A 24,499-nucleotide genomic window follows, 5' to 3' on the forward strand; every position below is an offset into this window, starting at 1 on the left:
TAGGGTTGCAGTTTTTTCTAAGTTTTTTTGTATCTTGGTGAACTTGACAAATCCTCGTAATCCCTATGTTATCTAGGAAGCTTGAAATATTTCCCCAAAACACTGCCCCGTCCTTACAGAAATTAATAGCTTGTGCTTATATACCTCTCTGCATTTGCTGTCAATATAAATACGGTAGCATTTCCAGACTACAATGAGGAAAGTGGCTGTGCATTTGGCTATTTTAAAGTCAAAAGACAGAAGCTTTAAAAGGCAACTAGTAATCTCTTCTCTAAAACCAGATCCATTTAGTCTGTCTAGTTCCAACCAGTGGTGCATACGCCATTTTGCAGTGCAGTTCCCTTAAAATGTTATTACTCCCCTTAAAATTTTGTAAACATGTCTTACAGTTGGAAAAACACGTAAAATACGAATTTGCTGTGCCACCAGCTGCTTTACATGATGCATATCTGAGCTTACCTTCCATGTGACGGAGGGGCAGGCTGCCAAGGTGAAGGTAACTTTCTCTGTCACCACATTGAAGGTGACCCGAAACATGGTTTGTATTCCAGTAGCCTCAGACCCGGGGCAGAAATCTTCAGCGATGGCCACACTGCTCACTTGTGTACATGCTGCCAGTCTCCTGTCACGCTGCACTATACGTTCAGCAAACCCATAATATTATGATCAAAGCTGAAGCCTGAAACAGCTGTAAGGGTCCAGCTTTTCCCAGCAGCCTTGCTCCTGTGTGTCAGGACTAATCAGATTAGCTGGTTTTACTTGTCTGAGTTGGGACTAACAGGTTAGCAGAACAGTTTGGGTGGGGGAAGGGAGCAGAAAATAAATCAAATTAGGGCATTTAGTAAGCAGCTGAGATTTCCTTCCTGCTTGCCTTTGTCTCTCTACAAGGCTCACACAGAGCCAGGACAATGCACCACAAAAACGCAGCTTTGTTTTAGAGCAGCTCTTTGTATAGGAGAATTTCCCTAACTTTGCCCTGATTTGATTCGTTTTTGGTTGCCAGTGATCACCAAGAGGAGAGCTCTCCCACAGTGGCCTGGATGTTGTGCAGATAAACAAGCCTCAGACAGAAAAGGCGAGTATTGTGTTTTTTTCGTCCCACACTACCCGCCAAGGCAACACGCGGGCTGTGCCAAGAGATCAGTCACACGACCTGCTCTGCACAGTGCTGGATAACGATGGTCACAGATGGTCAAATCTGAAGACTAGGGCAAAAGGGTCAGAGAGACAGGGCAGGAGAGGAAAATGGACCAAGTCATGAACCTCAGCCACTTTGGAGTACCTTTTCACCTCTCTGAGTAAGGCAGATTTACCCTTAGGGGAAGGAAAATTAAAAAGGAGAAAGAAAAAAGGCAAATCAAGTAGTGCAGCAGCCTCCTTCCCACCATTAACAGTTCTTGACTAGATGCATGAGCTCTGATGATGACATGACATGAGAGACACGGCATGTGGAAGACCTTCCCTGATGAACACAACCGATGCAGTCAGCTCTGCCTGATACCATCACACAACAGTATTAGCATGCAAACAACAGACTTAGTTTGGGAAATGTCTCTCATCTGTATTTATTATTTTCCAAGAAATAAGTCTGTAGTTCAAGCTAGTCACCCAATTTCCTCCCCTGCCGATGGAATAAGATAGATCAGGTCAACTGGCCTCTGCAACTGCCTCTTTCTCACCACTTACTGAAGAGAGGGAGGCTATACACTGACATTTCAGAAAGCTGACATGAGATTAAGACATCCCTTGAAAACTTCTGTTAAGTCTTTGGACTGAGTTCCAATATGCATTTTCTTTCCCCTATTTGCTCTGTGGGTCTGATCTGTGACTCTAGGCAGATGTTTGTTGTAGAATGAAAAGGCCATCAGAATGTCCTGAATTCTACTAATTAGTAACTGTTCCATGAGTAACACATCCATGGTGTTGGAAAGAGGCCATTCTGAGGACCTTTTATTCTTACAGGTGAATACTGACTCGTATAATTGTATTGACACTGGACAGAACAGACATGCTACAGCTCTCCAAAGGGAATAGTGCCTTGACAATCTGACCCTGTAAGAATTCATTTATTCTAATAATGTAATTCTTGTGGCCCAGAAGAAGCCACAGAGAAGCAAAAGCTAAGGAATGTCCCAAACGTTTTGATGATGGCATATGGGTGGATTGCTGTACTTCAGTGCCTGCACTGGCAGGAGTGAAGCCCACAGTGTTTAGAGGGCACAAAAGCCTCATCACAAGACTATTATTTAAAACCATAAACAAACAAAACCCCAAAAACCCAATAGCCTCATAGCTCAACTCCCAGCACTTCAACATGAGTCAGATAACAAAGGAGAACTTTGTAGGAAGCCCACTATGAACGCTGCCATACAGATCTGATGCTCACCTTTAAAGAACAGAATGATGTCTTGTCATGTAAGCCTGAGCTGACTAGACAGACAAATCTTCTGTTTGTTATGATTATGTAGTAGTTTTTTTAAAATTACTATTATTTTCATAAAGAGAAAATAAGATTCAACTCCCTGTAAATAATACACTGATAGTAACATATTTATGAATTCCTGAAGAGACTCATGCATGGTGAATTGTGCTTCTTGCCTCTCATCAGCTGACTTCCTCTGGTCTGTTTTCATTTACCTTTATTTATTTATGTATGTAGTTTATGTAGTTTCTCTTAGCACTATTCAAGTACCAGTCGATGAAGTGGAGGCAAAATAACATGAAGTATCTGCTTGCTTTAGTTTTATAAACTCAATGGTTTTTCTTTTATTTGAAGTGCTGGTTTACTGGGAATCTGAAATAGAAAGTTTCCTTTGTGAGAAAGACAAGCTTGTGAACTGTCTTCCAAGTGCCAGCAATGCCATTGTTCCCATGAATTATAGTTGTCACAGGCAGTCAGGCTCAGGTCGAGATAGGTCCTCTAGTAATTTGTGCCACACTGATAGAGAGCTCTGGGGATGAAAAGCTGTATCATGAAGACAACCGAGTTTTAGGCTGGTATGGTCTCAGTGCCCCCTGTGCTACTGTGCACAGAGCGTGGTGCTTGTTCCTATTTTTAATCAACAGTCTCATGACTCCAGAAAATTACAATAATTGGGGTTCAAGGTCATTACAGATGCTTAGATTGCTGTAACTAATTTCCACTTCCAAGAAACAGAGCAGAGGGCATGTTAAACTGTTTTTGGAAAAAAAAAAAAAAAAGTTTCTGTGAGATACTGCTACAAACAAAAAAAATCAAATGCATTTATACTTATATAATGCTGTGTACAAATTACTCCTGGGAGTAGTCCCATTGCATACATAGTAAAGAAGGACTTGACTCAGTATAAAACAACAAATGTATTTTATTATGGAACTGATAAATTCAGAAAGAAGTGGCTTTGACATTTAACTCATTGATTATTGCACCTGTTCTTTGTAATCATTTTCCAACTGCCTTATATTGGGTCTCAATCTTATCAATTAAAACTGAGACAGGGTCCACCTGCAGATTACATCTTTGCACAGCAAAGCACCTAGCACAAGATCCTCACCTTTAACAAGGGCTGGACATTATCACGGTAAGAAGAAATGAGAAAAGAGCTCAACATATGAAACCTCCAAACTAGATGTTCAGCCAACGCAATATACCTTTTCCTCCTCTCCATGTTACCTTTTAGCTTCTCCCTTCTCCGTTGTATCTTCGTGCTCTGTGATATATGTCTGCTTTTCATGTCTTGTTACCATTCATACTGTAAGCTCCTCAGGGCAACATTTGATTTATTCTATGTACAGCCCCAAACTTATGCCTGAGTACTAGCAAGGTCTCTGAGCACCAGTGCATTATAAATTAAGTTCAGCATATTAAGACAAGCCTGAACTGCTACCTTCAAGTGTTTAGAGAAGTTATTCCTCAGACACATTTTCCCCTCCTGTTAATCCAAAGACATGCATAATAATTTTTTTAAAACAAATACTCTCAATATGCTGAATACATTGACTTAGCAAATTGCCCAGAAGATCACAACTGGGAGCTCAGTGACAAATACTGCTTTATGGCATACTCAGAAATAGTCTCTACTGATTTTCCCTTCCCTTCCCTTCCCTTCCCTTCCCTTCCCTTCCCTTCCCTTCCCTTCCCTTCCCTTCCCTTCCCTTCCCTTCCCTTCCCTTCCCTTCCCTTCCCTTCCCTTCCCTTCCCTTCCCTTCCCTTCCCTTCCCTTCCCTTCCCTTCCCTTCCCTTCCCTTCCCTTCCCTTCCCTTCCCTTCCCTTCCCTTCCCTTCCCTTCCCTTCCCTTCCACACCTAGAATCATAGAACCATTAAGGCTGGACAAGCCCTCCAAGATCACCTGGTCCAACCACCCCCCTACCACCACTGTCACCCACCAAACCATGTCCCCAAGCACCACGTCCAACCTCTCCTTGAACACCCCCAGGGACGGTGACTCCACCACCTCCCTGGGCAACCCGTCCCAGTGCCTGACTGCTCTTTCTGAGCAGAAATGTCTCCTCATTTCCAATCTGAACCTCCCCTGGCACAACTTGAGGCTATTCCCTCTGGTCCTATCACTGGTTAGCTGTGAGAAGAGGCCGACCCCAGCTCCTCACACCTTCTTTTCAGGTAGTTGTAGAGAGCAATAAGGTCTGCCCTGAGCTTCCTCTAACTTATACGTTAGCATGCACCCTGCTCTTTGGTAACATCCCACACTGTCCTTCCTTCCCAAAGAAACAATCAAATCCAGAAGCATATCCCAACACGACAACAATTGCAGACATAAGTCCTGGGATCTGTCCAAAGAACAGATCCTATCCGTCCTGGCATACAAGAAATGTTAACTGAGACACCATTATTTTGTGCTAGTACCTGCTCCTCCCATGGACAAATATGGGTTTCATTCTGTGAAATATATGTACTATTGCATCTTGCTAGTGTATTACAGACCAGCAGTGTGACTCTTCTACAGGGCCAACATTATAATAGCACAGCAAGCTCTGAATGGCAGTGGGCAGTCTTATCTGAGGTCCTGTCCCTCAGGCTTATTCAAACACACACTAACACAGAATGTGCCATCCACAAGCCACCAACAATACATTTTCAGGCTACTGTCAGATGAAAGGAAGTGTAAAACGAAGACAGGCAGAAGCAACACGATCTGCCCTCCATTGGCTTAACTTCTTCTGGTCAAAACTAAAGCACAAAGCTCATAGAGAGAAGGCCACTTAGGAATCCCAATACCTCATTTTATGAATCTGATCATGAGACACCTGCACCAGACTAAAAACAAATAATTGCACATTTTCACATCAACTCAGAAAACACATGGTTTGGTGCATTTTAATTGCCAGCAAGCTGTGGTAAGTGGAATTTCAGGTTTTATTTATCCTTGCAGATGCTGCCTCTAGCCCTCTGAAGTGTTTTGCGGGTTTTTAGCCTAACATCTTCCAGCTGACCTAATGGAAAATGGAAAGCTTTCACACTCCCTGTGCTTTGAAAATATCTGCTTAAACCTGCCTCAATGAATTTCCCATCTCTTTGGATTTGGATAGTATTTGCTAGTATATGTTCAAGGAATTATGCCTGAAATCTCTCCCTTAAGCATCTTAAACCCCATGAAATCAGTTTTGCTTATGACAAGACAGTGGAACAGAAAATGATGCAGACTCTAAATGAAAACTTTTGCTGTGTTTCAGAGCAGGACACTGCAAGAAAGGCTGCATGCCTGCTCCATTATCCTACTGCTTGCACTGCTGTACAAGGAATTCCTGCTTCGAAAGAAAGCCTTTCTGAATTCAACAGCTCCTTCTGGTGGTCTAAAAGAAAATGCTTGATTACAGTCGGCTCATGGCAATGCAGCAGCATTAATGCACAATTCATTCAGTAATCATATGTAATAGAAGTTATGATGTGAGTAAAATAACCATTAAAGTTATGATTCAATAAATATGCCATGCCAACTATATTTTGCATTACTCTCATAGAAGAGACAAGGTTTCTAGAATATCCTTTTTCTCCCATTCTACCACAATATTGCTGTGAATTTTCTTTCTTTTTGTAAATAAGTAAATATGAAGACAGGTGATGGGATGAAAAGTGGTAGTGGTCAAAAATTTTGAACTACTGGCCCAGAAAAATGAAGAGAATTCCTTAAGGATGTCTTTGGCAAGGACATCTCAGAGCAAGTGATTCTGATTTTGAGGAAATGATCAACATATAAGAGAGGGATCTGATACAATCCTTGCTGAAGACAGAGGGGCTTCCTCTAGTAATATGAGTGTGCTTTTGGTCAGACTCAAAGACACCACCTTTGAGGAGGAAAAACACATTACAAAATCTCTGAGCAGCAGACCTTCTGAGATGCCAAAGAGCTTTCATTTTCTTGATTTTACCCTCAGATTGTCCAACATTAGGACAGATACTATTCTCTTTTTAGGCTCACCCCTTACGAGTAACAACCACAGAGCTCTTAGACAACATGCATTCTGTCCTTGCCACACTCACTAACATCAGGTCATTCAAACAAAACATCACTTTGGGAGTTATAGGCAGCAGTCCCTCATCATATTTCTAAATGATGCATTGCTTTAATTAACAAAATTTCCTATCAGGCCTCTACAACTGCACTTCCTCTCTGACAGTCCTTTTAAGATTTATCTGTTGAGATGTTCATGGCTGCTGTCAGAGGGCTCCAGAGAAGATCTTTCACATCACACCCCCAGCTGGGCAGCGTGATAACTGCTCAGCTGGATCCCGGGTACCTAAGATTATGCTTAAGTGAAATACCAAATAGATCTTCAAGTTAAAACAGCAAGATAAATTTTATTTAAAATATAAATGAGTCATGTTCTGCCCAAACTTTCACCAAATTTTGATTGGCAAAACCCAAGATTTTACAAAAGTAATGAATGAGACAGATATTTAAATTAACTGCAAAAGCCACAGCACATATCTTTATAAATACAATTTCCCCTAAAATATCTGCAATCCAGATTTTTTTGAAAGATAGTACAGCATAAATTAAAGTGAAATCATTTTTAAAAAGGATATACACTTGAAAACAAAAAAGCACTTAGAGCATGAAAAAAAACAACAACAAACACACCACCAAAACAAACAAATACAAAATGACAAAACAGACTCTAAACGATAGTTCAATTTTTCTATTCTATGTCTTTCCTGTCAACAATGTTGACTGATGTTAGTATGAATTTTAGGATATGGCCTATGTGGTACCATGACTGTGGTACCAAAGGAAACCTAATCTCAGAGATAAAAAGTGATTATTTATGATAATGTGATGTTAGTCTTCGGCCTGGAGCTCACTCAGAATACAGGGAAAAAAACAGTTTGGGGTCGACTGCTGATTTTCCTCTACCATGTGGTTCAATCCTTTCTAGATGTCAGTCATCCACTACATGTCCAAAGGGTGCTTCATATTACACCTGAAAGCAGTGAGAATAATCCTGAGCTTGCAAGAAATAAACAGAGAACACATCCTGGGAAAGAAATGTTATTTCTAATTTCCTAGTCATTTCTCAACCCAGTCCAAAAAACTTCCATCCTGTTTCACCTTTCTTCCTTTCTTGTAATTTTTTTTTTGCTAATGCAAACTGCGCCACCTCTCCAGGCTTAGTTTATACCCCTAAGCTAATTTCTCTTGGGTCTCATCATTCTTGTTCTGTTGCCTGTTTCTTCCAACATCCCCTTTCCGTGTCCTTGCATAAGTTCGACTCGCTGTTGCTGAAGAGGTCTCCTTTTCCACTGTTTTTATGAGCCAGTAAAAGTTCATGTCTGTCATCTCAGTTCACCTTTCATCCTCCTCAGAAAGCATCTTCTGCCTTATGTCTCTTGCCATCTCTGCAGTGATTACGTAAGCCCTCTCACTGTGTACAGGAAGGCAGAGATTGACTTAGAGATGTTGTCCCAAATTCTGCTGAACCATGCACGTGTACACGTGCTATTTTCATCCCCACTGTGCAGCTCAGCTGGCAGTGGCAGACTCACAAGCCAGAAGCATAAATACACGTACAACATCTATGATCCTCCAGTACTCTGCTGCTGTTAACATTTGCTCTCACCTGCTCTGCCTGGCAGTTTTCTCCACTATACATTTCTCTCCTGTGTTGCATAATTCCATATATATTAGTACCTTCTCTAGTGCTCACTCCAGGGCACAAATCTCACACATACCAATGCTATATGAAGGAAAATCATACACTGGTATTCAGAGGTCTCAGGCAGAATACAGAAACAACTCTCATGGCTTACTGTTTAGCCAAATTAGTTTTGGAGGACCTTACTCTGCCCTCTTACACAAAGAAAACTACTGAGCTGCTGAAGGGAAGAATTCCTGTTGCAGGACCTAACTCTGTGAGAACATTCCTGGTACATTTGCTTCTTGCAGAAGACAGTGAAACTATTTTGTACATCTGCAGAATGTAAGAGACATCCCTTTCTCTCCTCCATCCATGTTTCTTTCCAGCAGGACATTTTGTCCTGCTCTTTCCCAGAACTTATGTTTATGTCCTCATTCCAGCCACATGATGTCTATTGTGCTACCAACCACTGTGCTCTTTGTCTTCTGTACAGGAGGCAGTCTTAAGAAGGAAATTTAATGGAAAGATTTATTATAATCCTATAGAAACAGAGAGCCAAACCCCCATACTTGCTTCTCAGCTTGAGCCTTTCCCTGCATGATTTAAATTGGACTGATTTATCTCGTTCCCAGATATATAATTCCTAAAAGACTGGTGCAAGGATGCTGACAGCAGCTTGGCAGTCTATGGTTTGCTCTGAGTCAGATCAGGAGTTTCACCCGCTGTTGCCCACTATTGTCATTTTCCCAGAAATTTTCACACCTCAATTTCTTTGCAAAGCCAAAACAGCTGCACTATGACTCGCTGCTCTGCCATCAGCTGGTAAGAATAGCCTGTTTGTTTTTATGTCAATAGACAATTCCTGAAATGTCCTTGTCAAGAGAACAAAGCACGATAATCAGGACCACAAGACAGCCCTGAAAACTTGCAAGCCTTGCTCAAGCAAGGCTGTGAGCAGTAGAGAATGGAGAACTGCCCCAGAGGGGGCCAGGCCCTGATTGCCACTGCTCCTGGCAGCCTCCACCTGCAGGAGGGACAAACAACTGATAAACAGCCCCGACATTTCAAAGCAATGACAGCCTGGGTCTCTTTTACAATTACAATGTAGGACAGCAGTATGTTGGTAGCAATGAGCTCTGCCTAGACACATCTTTGAGTGTTTCAAACATTGACTATAACACCTCATCTCACCACTCATTTGCTTGACTATCTCATCATGTTTTCATTTCTAATGAACTCTAAAATCTAATTACCTTTACAAACATGACTACCTGAATATAGTTAGTCTACCTAAACGATGAACTTTCTTTACATGAAGTTACTACTTGCCTATTAAAAAGAAAAAAAAAAAAAAAAAAAAAAAAAAAAGATATATTTACAAACCTAGAACTCAGAAAGCAAGTGTTGACTATGGGATTTTGAAGCATTCTTGCTTTGGTTTGGTTTGTTAGTTTGTTATTATGCAAATTTATTCATTCAGAAAAAGTCATCTGAAAAAGCCTAAAACCGCTTGGATTACCCCACAGCTTTCTGATAATTTAGATCACTGTGTAATGCTACAATTTTGAAGTGTAAGAAGCACCATTTCGTTTCCTGACTAGCTGATCTGCATAGGATTCATTTTTAAAGTTGCTGAATTATGCTAACAAGATCGCAATAACTAAAAGAGCTTTGGGAGCAAGAGGATGGAGTTGGGAGTTAGCTCTGCAGTTCCTCTGAGTGCAAAGGTTCATGTTTCCTCTTGAGCTACTCTGAGCGAGCAATACAAATCCTTAGAGCTCACATTAATGCAAGCCTGACTGACAACCTACCATTCAGAGAAACCATCTCAGATTTCTGCAATTAGCATGTGCTCTAAAATTTCTGTTTCTGTAGTCTTTGTCTCTAATTTACATTTTGAAAAGGCTCTTGAGAATGAAGATGCCAAGACTGAGCAAATTCACTGCTCTTTAGATGCATTCTGCATATCTCCAAGTGCAATAAAAGTGTGTTTCTGTTAAAATCAACAGGATAAGTATCACATGGGAAAAAACTGTTCTTACCGAGTCAGAAGCACTGACGGCTTTCATGGTGAAACTCTGGAAAGAGACAAAAAAAACTATTCAATCCACTGAAATACAGAGACAGTGTATTAAGTAATGCAGAAAGTCTCAGACTGCACTTGCTAATCCCTGAAAATCTCTTCATGGCCTTAATAGCAGCTTTTTATATGGAAAACTGTATATTCAAGATGTCTATACACAACTTAATCATGGGAAAAAAAAAAAAAAAAAGAGAGAGAAAGCAAAGATATATTAGTCATATATTAGTCATCCCATCTGCTTCAGTGACTGATTTTTCTCTTTGACAAGGCTTGCTTTAGAAGACACAAGAGATCAGATATTTATTACTTACCCAGGAAGGTTGTTCCACATTTTAAGAGTATTTTGCTGAAGAATAGGAGGCTTGAAAATCAATGAAACAAAGTCTGTAAACATCAATGCCTAATTAGGACCCATATTGGAATGGTGAAGTCAGCACATAGCAGGCAAAATAATATTGGTGAGATCAATTTCTGACATTTTGGTCTTGGATTAAGTACGTTATACACTCTTGAAGTTCCATGTATTGCACCCTAGATTTCCTGGACCTATGATGCAAGTTGTTTTAGGCCAGGCTCCTAACAAATAAAGATGCCAAATTCCTAGGCCATTTTTAATACTGATGTCTTCACTGGGCAAACTTAACCATGTCATTTTTTCAGCTATTTCAACTACCTATTTACCTGGGATGCCTTGAATTTTTGGTGCTCATGAGAGGCAGAAAAATAAATGAAAAAGGAAAAAAGTCCTTTTAAGTGGATTTTTACAAAATAGTAACAATATCAGTTCTCTGTTCAACTACCGGTATGCTATTTAACCAACTCAAAGAGGTACGAAGGATTAAACATCTGAATGAATAACATTTAGTACTGTGTAGCTGTTCATTATACTGACATCCACTTTGCTGTATCTGATAATAAATTAAAATGATGGCATTTATTATTGGAATATATAAATGCATTAATACGACTGCATTTTCCCCACACAGAAAATCAACTGAAATATTTACATTTATCACTTTCTTCTTCTATACGCAGGAAGCTTAACATGCTGATTAAAATGACCTTTGAAAATCCATGTTACTTATTCCTATGATAATTACATGGCACAGTGCACTAGCAGTGGCATAACCAGCATGTGAAGGGACATGATCACTCCCCCTGCTCATCACTCCTGAGGACACATGGAGTACTGTGTCCAGTTTTAGACTCCCCAGTAAAAGAGAGATGTTGGGAGAACTGGAGAGTGTCCAGAGCAGGAACACCCTGATGATTGCAGACTGTAGACGTAACATATGATGAGGCTGAGAGCATAGCAAGGCAAATTCCTGTTGTGTTAGAGAAAAAAATCCCGTATGAGAGTGGTTGCACACTCTTACAGGTTGCACAGAATTGTCAAGCAGCCTCCACACTTGAAGTTTTTAAAAGCCTGACTACAGGAAAAAGCACTTTGCAAGCTGATTTAACTTTGAAATTAGCTTTGCTTTGGACAGATGGTTGGAGGGACACCTCCAGATGTTTTTTTCCAAACTAATTCTTAATATGCACCTACATTTTCATTACTTGCAAAGAATGTGTTTGGAGCATGGAGCTAAAATGCTTTCTGTTTTTCTTCATGCACATACTGTTCTGGGAGTAAGAGCTGCCCATGAGTACCCTGATTACAACTGTATTTAGAGAAAACACTTCTTCATCTAAGCACTTTGCAGACTCAAATTCTAATAAATAAAGAAATGGCTTCTGGCAAAACATTTCTGCAGACCATGGAGCCCAGGTAGTCACTTGGGTTCCCTTTACAAGAGAAGGAAGTTCCTTTGTCTCTTCATTCACAACAATGGAGTTCAGGATGATCCATACAGATGTAGTGGCCCACAATGCAGATGTCTCCATTTCTGAACTGAACCCTACTAATCCCTGTATGGTGAAATTGCTGCGGCTCTTATTGCCCAATACTGCTTCAGTAGCTCCGTGTAAAGCTGTTTCTGTCTGCTGTTTCTCTTCTGTGTTAGAGGTAAGTTTTCAGGACTATCATTCTGTTCTGCGTATCTGTAACACCTAGCACAGCAGGTAGCATCTACACCAGCAGGCAAAACAAGGCCAAGGCACAGGTTCAGGATGTCATGTGATCACCCTGTAAGCACGCTGTTCATTTATGTACTCTGTGGCATGATATTGGCCTAAACCAGCCACCAGTTTCATACATCACACCAAGGTAGAGACAGCACAGGAATAAAGCCCAATAAGCACTGTGGAAGAAGGCATCTGGTTTTGGGAGAGAGGGTTAGTGAACTTCCCCGTAGGAACACAAACCAAGAAATACACTCCAAAGAGTGCTTCCTGACCCCATTTCATTCCCTAACACAGACGTTGCCATCAGACCAATAAAAGATTAGTTATGAATAGTGTTTCTCAGGTTTACTGTCATATACATACAACCTAAAATAATCCCTTAATGAAACACAGCAGGATTTTTATCCCCAGGCTTTAACTCAGCATTGTAAAAAATATGTAATTTTTTCCCTCACAAAGGAAAAATTAAGAAAATAACCTAGAAATATGGAATACTCCTTGGAGTTTTAATGGAGAAAGCACAAAGGTGATTCTATATATCAAAATTCAGCACTCCTTTCTTCAGTTCAGGGAAAGGCTGAACAAACAGTGTAAAATCCTAGCTACTCTGACACTTCGTATTTACAATTTCAATGATTTTGACTCTAGTAACATATTTCTCTACCACTTAGGACTTGGAAAAGCTCCTACAAGGTTCAGTATTACAAATATAGATATTCAGAAGTTATTATTTCACTGCAATTTCAATATCTTTAGATTACAGCTATCAGATAAATTACTGACGAATAAAGCTGCTGAGCAGTTTTTTTTCTTTTATATCATGATAATTAATTTCTAGTAAATGGACAATAACAGAGCTGCTCTTCTCTCCCTATCTATGGCTCCCTGCCTGGGATCCGGCAGCCCAGCTTATCTGTACCAGTCGCAGGCAGACGTTGGCAGTAACAGATGCCGATAAACAATGGAAATAGTACAGCCAAAGGGAGGGCAAAGGAGGAGGGAGAGAGCAGTGACTGCTGTTTGAATAATTAAGGCTAGCTCACCACAAGCCAGACATGCTGCCACCCCCTCTGCAACCTCCTATCAGCTATATCAGGTCCACATAAAACTTATTCCTGTTTATTTTTGAGTAAAAATAAAGCTAATGAAACACAGCACAAGTGGATTCTCAGTAATCTCAGATTGCATAAAATCTAAATCTCCAGTGATGCTTTGTATTTGTAATGCAATGTTGCTGTAGCTTGCAATGATCCAAGGATTTAAACAAGACAATGTTTACAAAGGTATCTTTGATTGATAGAGCTGGAAAAAAATATGGGCTTTCAAGCACGTAAGCTCTTTTTCAGCTCTAAATCTCCAAGGTAAACTGAGAGCATGAATCACCGCTCTGATTTTAATTTAATTGAATTAGTCCCTTTCAAGGAAAAGGACAGTTGATACCAAGGGAGCATAAGAAAATGTTAGCAGAAATAGAGGTGATAATGTTTGAGACACTGTGGGACCAGAAATCCGTAATTACTGCCTACAGAACAGTGAGTTCTTAAAAGAGGATATGGTGTAGAGAAAACACTGCCAACCAGTTTTTCTACTGTATCCATGATTTTTAGTTCCCAGGCTAATTTCTGGAGGCATTTTTCACCTCTATCTGAAGGATCAGGATTAAGAGATCAAACTGTGGCTTTTTGCAAAATACTTCTTGCTCTTTGCTGGATCTTTCTTTCTTCCTTTCTTTCTTCCTTCCTTCCTTAATTAAAAACAATTAACTGTGTGAATTAATTCCACTACTCAGTTCTTGTTTCATTTCTCTCCTACAATCCTCATTTGGCCCTCTGGATGAAGTATAGCATCACATCTTGGGACATAAGATCCATACATCCAAGGCTGGACACAGAAGTGGTGGAAAGCTCCATTGTAGGGCATGACCTTCTTCCATCCGAGTGTTAGCACACAGTGAGATGGGATGCCGGTGTCAGTGCAGTCAGTAACATGTGGGAGAAGAGCTCTTTTTGAGATACAGAAAGCCTGTACGTAGCATTATCTAATGATCCCAGATTCAGATTTCCTGCTGGAGTAAGGAGGAGGTAAATTTCTATACACGCCATACAAAGTCAGCCACCGATGAGCTGAAGGAACGATGGTCACTGTAGCAACAGTGATCTGATCCTCCAGTAGTCCTGAAGCTGACCTGACAGGCACCAGACCCAAGCAAACATGCAGTTGTCCTATTAGTCTTTAAAGAAGTTAAAGAACACACTTGTGAGCTTTTCTGATACAAAAAAACCTTTTGTCACATGAGGGGGAGGGGAAGATAGAAAAATGCAAACAGGTTTAAAGGATGCTATTTAAAAATGTTAACAAGATTAATCCTGTGAATTCCCATATCTCTTGCTTCAGCCTTTAGCAACTTACATTTGTCTGTGATGTACAAGGCATGTGTGCTGCAGAATAAACACCATCCTCCTTCTTTTATAAATTCTTTTTATAACAGCAGAACGCCTGGAGGCAGGACGCGCTGACTATCTGCACAGCGTCCTGCAGGCTTCTTTACTGACACAAGGTACCATTTCTAGGTAATGTGACAGAGCCAGTGCACGTTCCTGTTGTTTCGATGGATTTTACTCTGGAAAGTAATAATCTGTTGTGCCACGTGTGGGGGTGGGGTGGGGGAAAGGAGCAGGGGCCCGGTACCAAATGTCATACAAGCACTGGTCACATCTACTCACATCACACTGCTGATACGGCTCGGGTTGACCTTGATGCTCTCTGCCAAAGAGAACATTTATGTAACAAGTTGAGCAGGCGGTCCACAGCTGATAAGTGTGTCAAATAAGCACACCAGGACTTTTCTGGTGCAGTACATCATCAAGCGCTTGGCACTGATGGGCATATTTCCCAAGGTGACACACAGAAAGACCCATCTTTTAAAAGACAAGCTGTTTTCCAGGATGCCCACAAAATTAGTTTTGTTAAACTAATTATAAATTCTACTGAAGCTAAAGTTTATTATTGCTTGACAATTTTCTATTTCATTTTAGCCAAGGTGCTAGGGACTGAGTTAGAAATCCCTAGCGCTGAAGGCTATCTCCACAGTATGCGATACAGCAGGTTTTGCAGGTATAACAGATTTAAGGCCTCCGTTCAGGAGACCACCAGTGGATGATACAAAACCAAAATGAAGAAAGAAAACATTAACACAATGAAAGCTGTGTGCACAAAGTGGTATGACTCAGAGGGGCTCACAGCATGGAAAATTACTCTGGTGGTAACACAGGAGCAAATGAAATGTGTTTCAGGCCAGTCAAGAAATGATTGCTTTGGAGATGATAGCACCCACGTGTAGCTATCTGTAGGGATCGTACTTCTGTTTTCTTTCATAAGAGAATAATAGCTTCTATCAGCACTCATTACTTTAGTGTTAGGCATTTAAAACCTTTGAGGAAAGAAAAATCATATTTTAGTCAAGTAAAAATAAACTTTACTTTTCCAATTTTCCTTCTTTTTTTTTTTTTCCCTCCATTACAAAAATATCCACAAAGTGATCTAATAAGTTATTAAATAATACAGCTGAACACACAATTTGAGAATTGCTTGTGGTCAGTAGTTTGCTAAAAATGTTTAAATCTTCATATCTGGACAGATAGTCAAGAACAGATGAGTTGTGAACAGGCAGATTGGAATGATCACTTAATTCTCAAGTATTTATGGAAAAGAATATTCCATCATCTCTCAGACACTGATGCTGAGTGCTTAAAGATGACACAAAGCCTTATTTTTGCTGAAACAAGAGGAGGAATATTCAATGTATAATTAGCGTACTGTGTACTCACTGTCTGTGATAAACCCAATACATTTAAATAAAATTATCCCAACCACTAATATGATATTTTTACAAGACTTGCAAAAAATTCTATTTTGCTTTCAGGAGTCAGTTTTGCACCTGATCATTTCTAAATGAAATTTATTTAATGTACACAAGCATGGAGCAGAAAAACAAGCATATGCTAGACTCTGAGTGAAAGTACCACCACTGGACTTCCACTCTGCCTAAAATAAGTAGAGCAAAAAGGCCACTCTTTATGAGTTTTTTTTTACCTGCCTTGAAATTCAAATAAAAGCATTAACATCAAAACCAATAATGCTAAGATATGTAATATATACACAAAAATACCTCCCGTGACACTCAGAGAAGAAATGTAAGTCACGGATTTCATTGCCTTACCTAGGAATTACTACAAAATATGTTTTATTGACCAAACGAAAGTGGAAGAAGGCAATAAGTAACAAGTCACGGTAGTTCTCTGGATCTGCAGAAATCAGTAGCAAAACTCCCATCGATTCAAGTGCCCATAAATTCACTAGGAACAAAAGGAATTTAGAGGTGGAGGAGGAGCTCTATCCTTTTGAGTTTCAGTAAGATAATTAGTTAAGCTTCAATAATTTTCAATGCAGGCCATAATTGCTTGAAAGAGCTATACTCACATGATGTGTGTCTTCAGCAGACAATGTTGTATCACGGGGGATAACCAACATAATTATATGGCACAGTTTGTCTCGAATTAATAGTTCTGAGAGTTCAGGTTAAGACAGATTCGATTTCAAGTTGTCTAAATCAGGAGCCTAAAAAAACCTCTTTTTGTCTTAGCTCTCTGTAAAATAAAACAATAACCCACTAAGTGATTTCTGTTCATTACAGGGCTGCAAACTTTCCAGGCTGCTTAGAGTTAAGGACTCTCTGATTAACACCGTTGGGAGATGTTTCAACATGAGCATCAATGGCTAGTCTTCACGTCGGTATCCTTTATCCTACAGAAGTTCTCCACACTTGACTGCACTCCTTGAAATGGCTGAAATGATACTTTTTAACCATAGGAATGAGAAGTGAAGCTGACAACTAGAAGTGATATCATACGATACTTCCTGCCCTAGGAGCCTGTTTCCAGTTCTTCAGTGCCTGCCAGATGTCAGCCACCACGTCAGCGAGCTCCTGTGCAGGATGCCTGCTGCTGGTTTGGTTGTGTTTCAAACTGAGGTTAGGAAAAAATCACAAGACCTCTTGTTAAGAATTTCCAGCAGCACTTTTTGGGGGGAAATAGGCTTGAAATTTAGTTTTAGTGAACCATCTGTCCCCCAGGAACATGCTTTTGTTATTGAACTAGAGGCAAGGACACTCTCTCCTGTGTTCACACAGCCCCCTTTACTGGTGAGATGGAAAAAACTGGATTTGAGAACACACAAAGCAACAAGAAAAGAAAGGATAATTCTAACAACTAGATAAAGTCCTCTTCTCTCAGATCTTCCACTTCCTGTTTCATTCTACTATATGTTTTTCATATATATATATATATGTATATATATATATGAATATTTTCATATTCCTGTATAGCTTGTCACAGGAATCAGGGAAATTTCTGTTTTGTTTTTTTTTTTTTTTTTTTTTCTTCCAAGTATAGATTTAAGGTTGCAAGTTCAAATTTTTGGCATCATTCAAATCCTCAAAGCCATTGAGGATATCCTAGCAGACTTTCTCCATTTCCTACTGTTCCTCGAGTTACCCAGCTTTCAAAGAATCGCAGAGCAACTTGGGTCGAAAGAGACCTTAAGGATTATCTAGTCGAACCTCCCATGGGCAGGGATGCCACCCACAAGCTTTCCTACTTGCCTACATTTCTATTTGTAAAATCTCTGTGATGTTGACACATCTGCTGCTGGCTATGCACAATACACTTCTCCTTTCCAAGAAAAACAGTTACCTGAGTTCATATGCTGTGTAGTTATCCAGTGTAGGATTATTTCAGAAGTCTTTTGCAGCATGAAAATGTTGCTTATAACTTTTATATACACAATATGTAGATAGGATATAAACAACTGCTCTATATTACAGGATCCTAAAAATTATCCATTAAGTACTTTTGGCCTATCTCTAGAAGTAAAGAAAGTCCAGAGAAAACATACAATATATGCATGACTAGAGAGATCTTAATTAACTTTCGGATGATTAAACCCATTGCAGATGATTAACTCAATTTTGGGAGTATGCGGACAGTATGTCAAAATATGCCAGAAGGTAACAAAAACATTATTAACATTCACTCCTAAATGGTTCATCACAAACCACTACAGAGCCCAGGAGACATCTCACACCATCAGTCTTCTGCAGAGACTTGTACTATCGAGCTTGCTGAAAAGATCCCTCTTAGACAATACTCAAAAACAAGCCTTGTATGTGAGAAAAATCAATGTTATTAATTTTTTTTTGTCATTAAAAGTTTTTGTTTTGTTTTTAAAAGTTTCATACCAGTTTGCACTTTCTGATACCAAAGCTGTTCTTTTCTTAGAAATTTACCATTTGTCAAATTCATTAAATTTAAATCACTTCTAGTGCCATCTCCCACACCACTGACACAGTGTACTTAGTGACTGTCATTTTTATATATGGATATAATAGCAGATGGAACACACACAGGATCTCTTTACTTTCAAGTAGCAGGAAATATTTTATTAAACATTTTTTAAAAGAAGGTGTGATTTCAATCAAAAGCAACTAACATAATAAATCTTATTCTGGAGTGGGAATTTGATGAATGGGACATGTTACTGATAGTATTTCAGTATCTTCACAGCCATTTGTTTTTAAAAAAGTAAATTAAAAGTGAGTTTTTCCCCAAGATATACATCTTCTCTGTAAGACAGTGAACACAGAAATATATTTCATTTTATTGAGGAATACACAACACAGGCTAATGAAATTCAGTCCCTTAATAGGGTTGCTAATGTTAGGCAACCTCCTTTCCTGTAATTTTGTCTGCTCAAAGAACAGTTTTTTCATCCCTGGTTTTAGAGAAAGAGAATAAAGAAAATATGAGAATAAGACAAGTCAAGTGAGGTCTCAGTTGGCTCTACTGCTACAATTCATTTTTTGCAATTCCTTTTTTTAAAACAAACAAAACCTACAGCACCAAAACAAGCATTTAAATCATTCAAGTTCTACAATTCTCCATCTAAAGAGTGATAAATTTTCCAGTCTAACTGATGAACTGAAAACATCGTCGCAGAAGTAAATTTATTTCAGATGAGTGAGAAAGTAAGCATTGCTCTTACCAATAATAAAAAATAATTAAAAACAAAAGACAAGATTTCTGCAGCACAAAAAAGAAAGTTAGTTCAAGAGACTGCAATCCAACTGAAGCCAGGTAGCTAGCTACACAAGGCCAGTACAAATACATATCATCAATTCTTGTCAAACCCTTCTGGCTCTGTCCTGCCATATTTTTATGTAACGTTTGTTAAACAAATAAGCCTTCAAGGGAACAACCTGTTGGATTGCAGCAAGGTTCCTTCTTTAAAATATAGTCAGAATCTGGATGTTAGAATGTCCTCATGTTTTTAATGCTCAAAATAGTCATTAAGATTTTCTGACACAGATGCTATAAGAGAATTTTGGTTCTAGTATAGTTAATTCATCATTCATAATCCATGACATTCTTTCTAGTGATGCGCATATTATTTTAATCTTCTGAAACTATCTACATGATAGCAAAACATTAAAAACAACAAGAACAACGACATTCACAAAACAAACTCCAGTTTATTATAAGCATCATGTTTCAAATTGCTACCTCAGGAGTATTTCAGCAACTACTGAGCAGTAACATCCTAGCAAAGCGCATTTTGGCAACTACAGAGATCCCGTTATCCAAGGGCTGATTAACTGTTGTTCCACTACTGCACTATTTACCTCTGAGAAGTGTTCCTTCCTAGCAGGTCGCTAGCCAGTGTGGGCAGCTCACATCCACTGAACCCTCTTCTCCTAATGAGCGGAGGACAGTTTCTGCATCACCAATGTGAACATTAAGTTGTCTTAACTTCATTTGATCCAGATTTTTTTGTTTTAATAGTATTTTCAGTATTAATTTCCTCTGAGGATCTGTTTGAATACAAAAACTGATCAGAAGCCCATATGTCAGGGTTTAACAGCTAAATGGAGTGAGAAAATCTTCAATTAGCTGAAAGTGATTTCAGCCAGACAGGCTGTGAAATACGTCAGTCTCCTGACCTAAAAGCTGCAAAAGCTAATTTAGCAGCCATTATATTTTCTAATTATTAAACTCTAGCTGAACATCAAATATTTAGAACCATTAACTGGAGAAAAAATAAATAAATAAATGAAACCACCAACAAAACAAAAACCCAACACAAATACAGCAAATGATTTAAATGTTGGAATTGTTTTGGATAGTACAAGCACCAGACTTGCTGAGGAAGTGGGAATGAATCACTGTATTAAATTAAACAAACTGGCCAGCTTCCAATATCAAATAACTACTTGCATTTTGGGCATATTAGAAGAAATATGCCTTTTTTTTTTTCTTTTTCTCAATGATCAGTATTAAACCAGTTTCACAAGTGGTTTGCAAAGTTAAATTGACGTTATTTAAAAAGGGAGAGAAAGAGAGTACAGAGTAAGGATTTTTAAATACATTTAGATGAGCATGAGAATTAACTGATAGCCCTTTCCAAAACACATGAAATCATATGCACAGTTAGTATATGAGGGCTGCAAAGTTATTATTGAATTCTTTCTTCAGAAAGCACATCATACCTTTGGTTTTGATACACTAAGCAATAGCTGACAAGTCAGGTGTTCTCTGAAAACATTTAGTCAGATAAAGTTAATTCTTCTTTGCTGCCCATGAGCGTCTGTGCATTAAGCCATCTGCTTTTGTGGGGGTATAGAATACACACAAACACACAAAAAGCAGGTCAGTTGTCAATAGAGCTAAATAAAACTCACCCTGATTAAGTAGAATGTCAGAATATAACCTGAGACATAAATTAACATCATTGCCTACTGTGACCTCTGAGGCATTATGGTTTATCATTTCTGAACACTGTATCTGTGCAAGAGTAGCTTCAATCCCTGCCAGCAGTAGGTGCAAAATGCTAATTTTATGATTGCCTCTTGGGCTGCCTAAAACCTGTCCTAGGCAAATCAGCAGAATTTTGAGAATATAATATCTAATCATGTTTCTTAATTCCAGTCAAGGATGAATTTTTCCTGTCCTATCATGGTTTTCAGATAGTTGCACAAGACACAAATCTGACACCTTAATTCCTTATTTCTCTTGTTCTCTCTACCAGATTATGTATGCAAATGTCATTGTTTTATTCAACATAAATTGAAAGCAGATCTTTGTTGTCATTATAGTCAAGAGGAGTTTTACAAACAGCTTCACAGAAGTCAGAACTTCCTTGTGAGATTCTAATCTGACCAGCGTGTCATTGTTCCTTTATTCCCAAATATTTACAGCAGAAGACAAATACTGTGTCAACCAATCTTAACTAAATAAAGCCCATTTCAAAAGCTGATGTTCTCTTAGAACATTTTTAGTTCACCAAGGAAATTCTCACTTTTATCCATACAGAAATGATGATTACTTACCACTGCTCATCTTCCTCTGCTTTACTCCATTCTTCATCAAATCATACTCCCAAATGGAAGTGTCTGTACCAGCACCCTCCTGAGTAATCCTTCACTTCTTGCCCTTAAAGCTTGCTATCCCTGCACTTAAATGTGGAGAAAAATAAGGCCACAACAACCTAGGGTTTTATGTGATATCAGTTAAAAACAGACAAACAACAAAACAAAACTCACAACAGTCTACACTTCTAGTCTCCTAAGTCAGTTTCAGTAAGAAAAAACTACACTTTTATTGGCTTTGCAAAAAGAATTAGCATGCAATGTAACGTCATCATCTTTTCCAAGCAAATAGCAGTAGATATGCATTAAACACTTCTAAATCTCTTCTATCCCATTTACTCTCCACCTGTCTCTCACACTAAGAGCATCTCATTGAGGCAGAAGCACTAATATCACACCAAGTGAAATGGAATACAGATCTATATATTTTAAAAACACAACTTCTTTCCCTGATCTTTCCAGCGTTTGTATAAAAAGTATAAAGATAGTCAAGAGATGGTAAAACCTACAACTAAGCAGAACAGCGTTCAGCTTTACAACTCAATAGTAATTACACGTTTTCTGGGAGTAGTCCTCTTTTCAGCAGCTCAGCCATATGGACAAAGCAGAAGTTTACTGGTTCCGAGTAAAATAATTATACATATTCTTACGTATATATCATTGCGTATATTGCATGCCAGAAAACTTAAATAACAGCAAAATGTAATGTTCAGTATTTGGTGCAATTTTGACCTTCTTTTGAATCAAAATAAGGCTTTGAATCTCAGTTACCCATCACATATATATTCACAGACACTGGGACGTATTTGCTACTTGTGCAGCAGACATTCCACCTGAGCAATGGCAACAAGAATAGTGCAATGGAACTATTTCTAAAATACTTTATGCTCATTGTTTTACAGAAATTTTATGGTAGGTTACTCCTTTAAAAAAAAAAAAAAAAAAAAAAAGGCCACCACTTTTTTTTCATCTGTGTTTGTGTGCAAAAACATCTAAGCACATACATTTTTGGAAGCCTGCTGTTCTGAAAGCTCTGTTTTTACCCCTTGTATTGCAGGCAGGTCTGCAAGCACTGCTGAGATGTGCAGAGCTCTGCTCCTGCACCAGCCATGCCCACACAAAGGAGGTGCCGGGCGCTCTCCTCCTTCTCCCTCCCAGCACGCTGTGGTATTTTTCTAGTGTTGAGATTAATAGACTTAATTAATGGAGTTCTTCATAAACAACATTCCTTTTCACCCTTGTTATTGTCTACACACTACAAAAACAAACAAACAGATGCCATGCTTCCAACAACACAGTGTTGAAAACCCACATGATTAAAATTAAAAGCATACCAAGCACCACCCAGAACTGCTGTTATTTATGACTGATTCCTTGCTTCACTCTAGCATTTTATTAAAGTGTCAGGGGACCTCAGGGCATCAATAAGCCCTGCCAGGTTTCATCTGGGCTTCCACCAACCTGCCCAAAGCTCAGCACTCCATTTTAGGACCAGGGCAGTCAGCCCCTGCCCCAAAGAGGCCACAGCAGGACTGGGCTGTGGCTCCCCACAGCCCTGCCCTGCCTGACCATGGGTCCCACTGAACCAAGCCCATGTCCCATCCCCATCCCTAGGGAGGTGCTGATGCCAAGGAATGGGGCTGGCCTTGACTGCCCTGCTGCCATGAGGAGCCCCCAGCTCCCCCAGTGCCTTGACATTCAGCTCCAGATTGCCCAGAAGTAGTTTGGCATCATGTTAATATAGGAAATACCTTCTACAGTATAACTTTCTAAAAAAATATGACCTGTACCTCCTAGAGTCCTAGCTTTTAGATTTCTAGTGTTTTTAGTTCCAGACATCATTAATTTGATTTTATTCCTAATGATGATTGTCACAAAGTCTTCAAAACCAAAATACATAGACAGGTTCCTTCTTCCCAAGAGCTGAGGGCAAAACAAGATATCTCCTAGAAATTTCCATAGCCTTTCACAGAGCCCCCACACTACTTCTTTGTCAGCAAGGAAGTAAAGATAAAAGAAAGCAAAAAAAAATTTTTTAATATATATATATATAAATAAATAAAAAACATTCCCTGGCTAGGTATTTTAATGTCTAAACTGCAGAATGCTTAATTATTTTCAAAAATCTTTTACCACAATCAAGTAGTTCCCACCCAATTTATCAAAATTAATACATTCTCAAGAAAAAAGAAAAAAATTCTGATTTTGAGCTACTTGTGGTATTAAGCTTTCTATGATTTTTTTCCCCAAAAATGATATAAAATGAATATTTTTTGACAGATGACAGGTCTTGACCCACATACTTTCCATCAAACAATCTTTTAAATAGCTAGGTTTCTCAGGAATACAGTTAGAAGTAATTATTGTTATTGCTGTTTCTGGCATGTCTCTTCCTACCATGGCAATATTAATTAATAGTTAACATGCTATTTTTCTGAACCTTGTAAGAACATCTCTTATGGGCATTAGCGTAAATGTTATTTCCTGCTTTGATAGTATTGCAGAAATGACCTTTTGACTGCTATAGCCATTTTTTCATCTTCTCCTGTAATAAAATTAAAATTTAATCAGAACTCCAAGATTCAAAACAACCCAGGCAAGACTGTGTTTTCCAGAATTCTCATTAATAAGCATCAGAATACCAAACCTCTGACAATTACAGGTTTTTGTTGTTGCTGTTGTTTAAAAATAAAATAATTATTTTTAGGATCCTTTGTTGTGGCAAATAATGAGGATTATATTGATTCTGTTACTTCTTTGGCAGATGAAGGTGTCTTTGATCATAAAAATATGAATT

General features: G+C 38.9%; 1 protein-coding gene across 4 annotated transcripts in view; it reads right to left on the minus strand.

Moving 5' to 3' along the window:
- SPATA13 (spermatogenesis associated 13) overlaps positions 1-14,849 on the minus strand; it is a 164,348-nt gene extending 149,499 nt beyond the window's left edge. For 2 of the 4 annotated variants that reach the window (XM_068671789.1, XM_068671731.1), the window contains exon 1: positions 460-690. In XM_068671789.1, the coding sequence (XP_068527890.1) occupies positions 460-537 (78 nt within the window). In that variant the 5' untranslated portion in view covers positions 538-690. Of the gene's footprint in view, positions 1-459; positions 696-10,116; positions 10,153-14,633 lie in introns of those variants that run through there. The other 2 variants (XM_068671741.1, XM_068671752.1) reach the window with 2 other exon arrangements.
- Positions 14,850-24,499: the final 9,650 nt, after the last annotated feature.

Source organism: Anas acuta, chromosome 1 (genome assembly GCF_963932015.1).
Source record: "Anas acuta chromosome 1, bAnaAcu1.1, whole genome shotgun sequence".
In the NCBI taxonomy this organism is placed as follows: domain Eukaryota; kingdom Metazoa; phylum Chordata; class Aves; order Anseriformes; family Anatidae; genus Anas; species Anas acuta.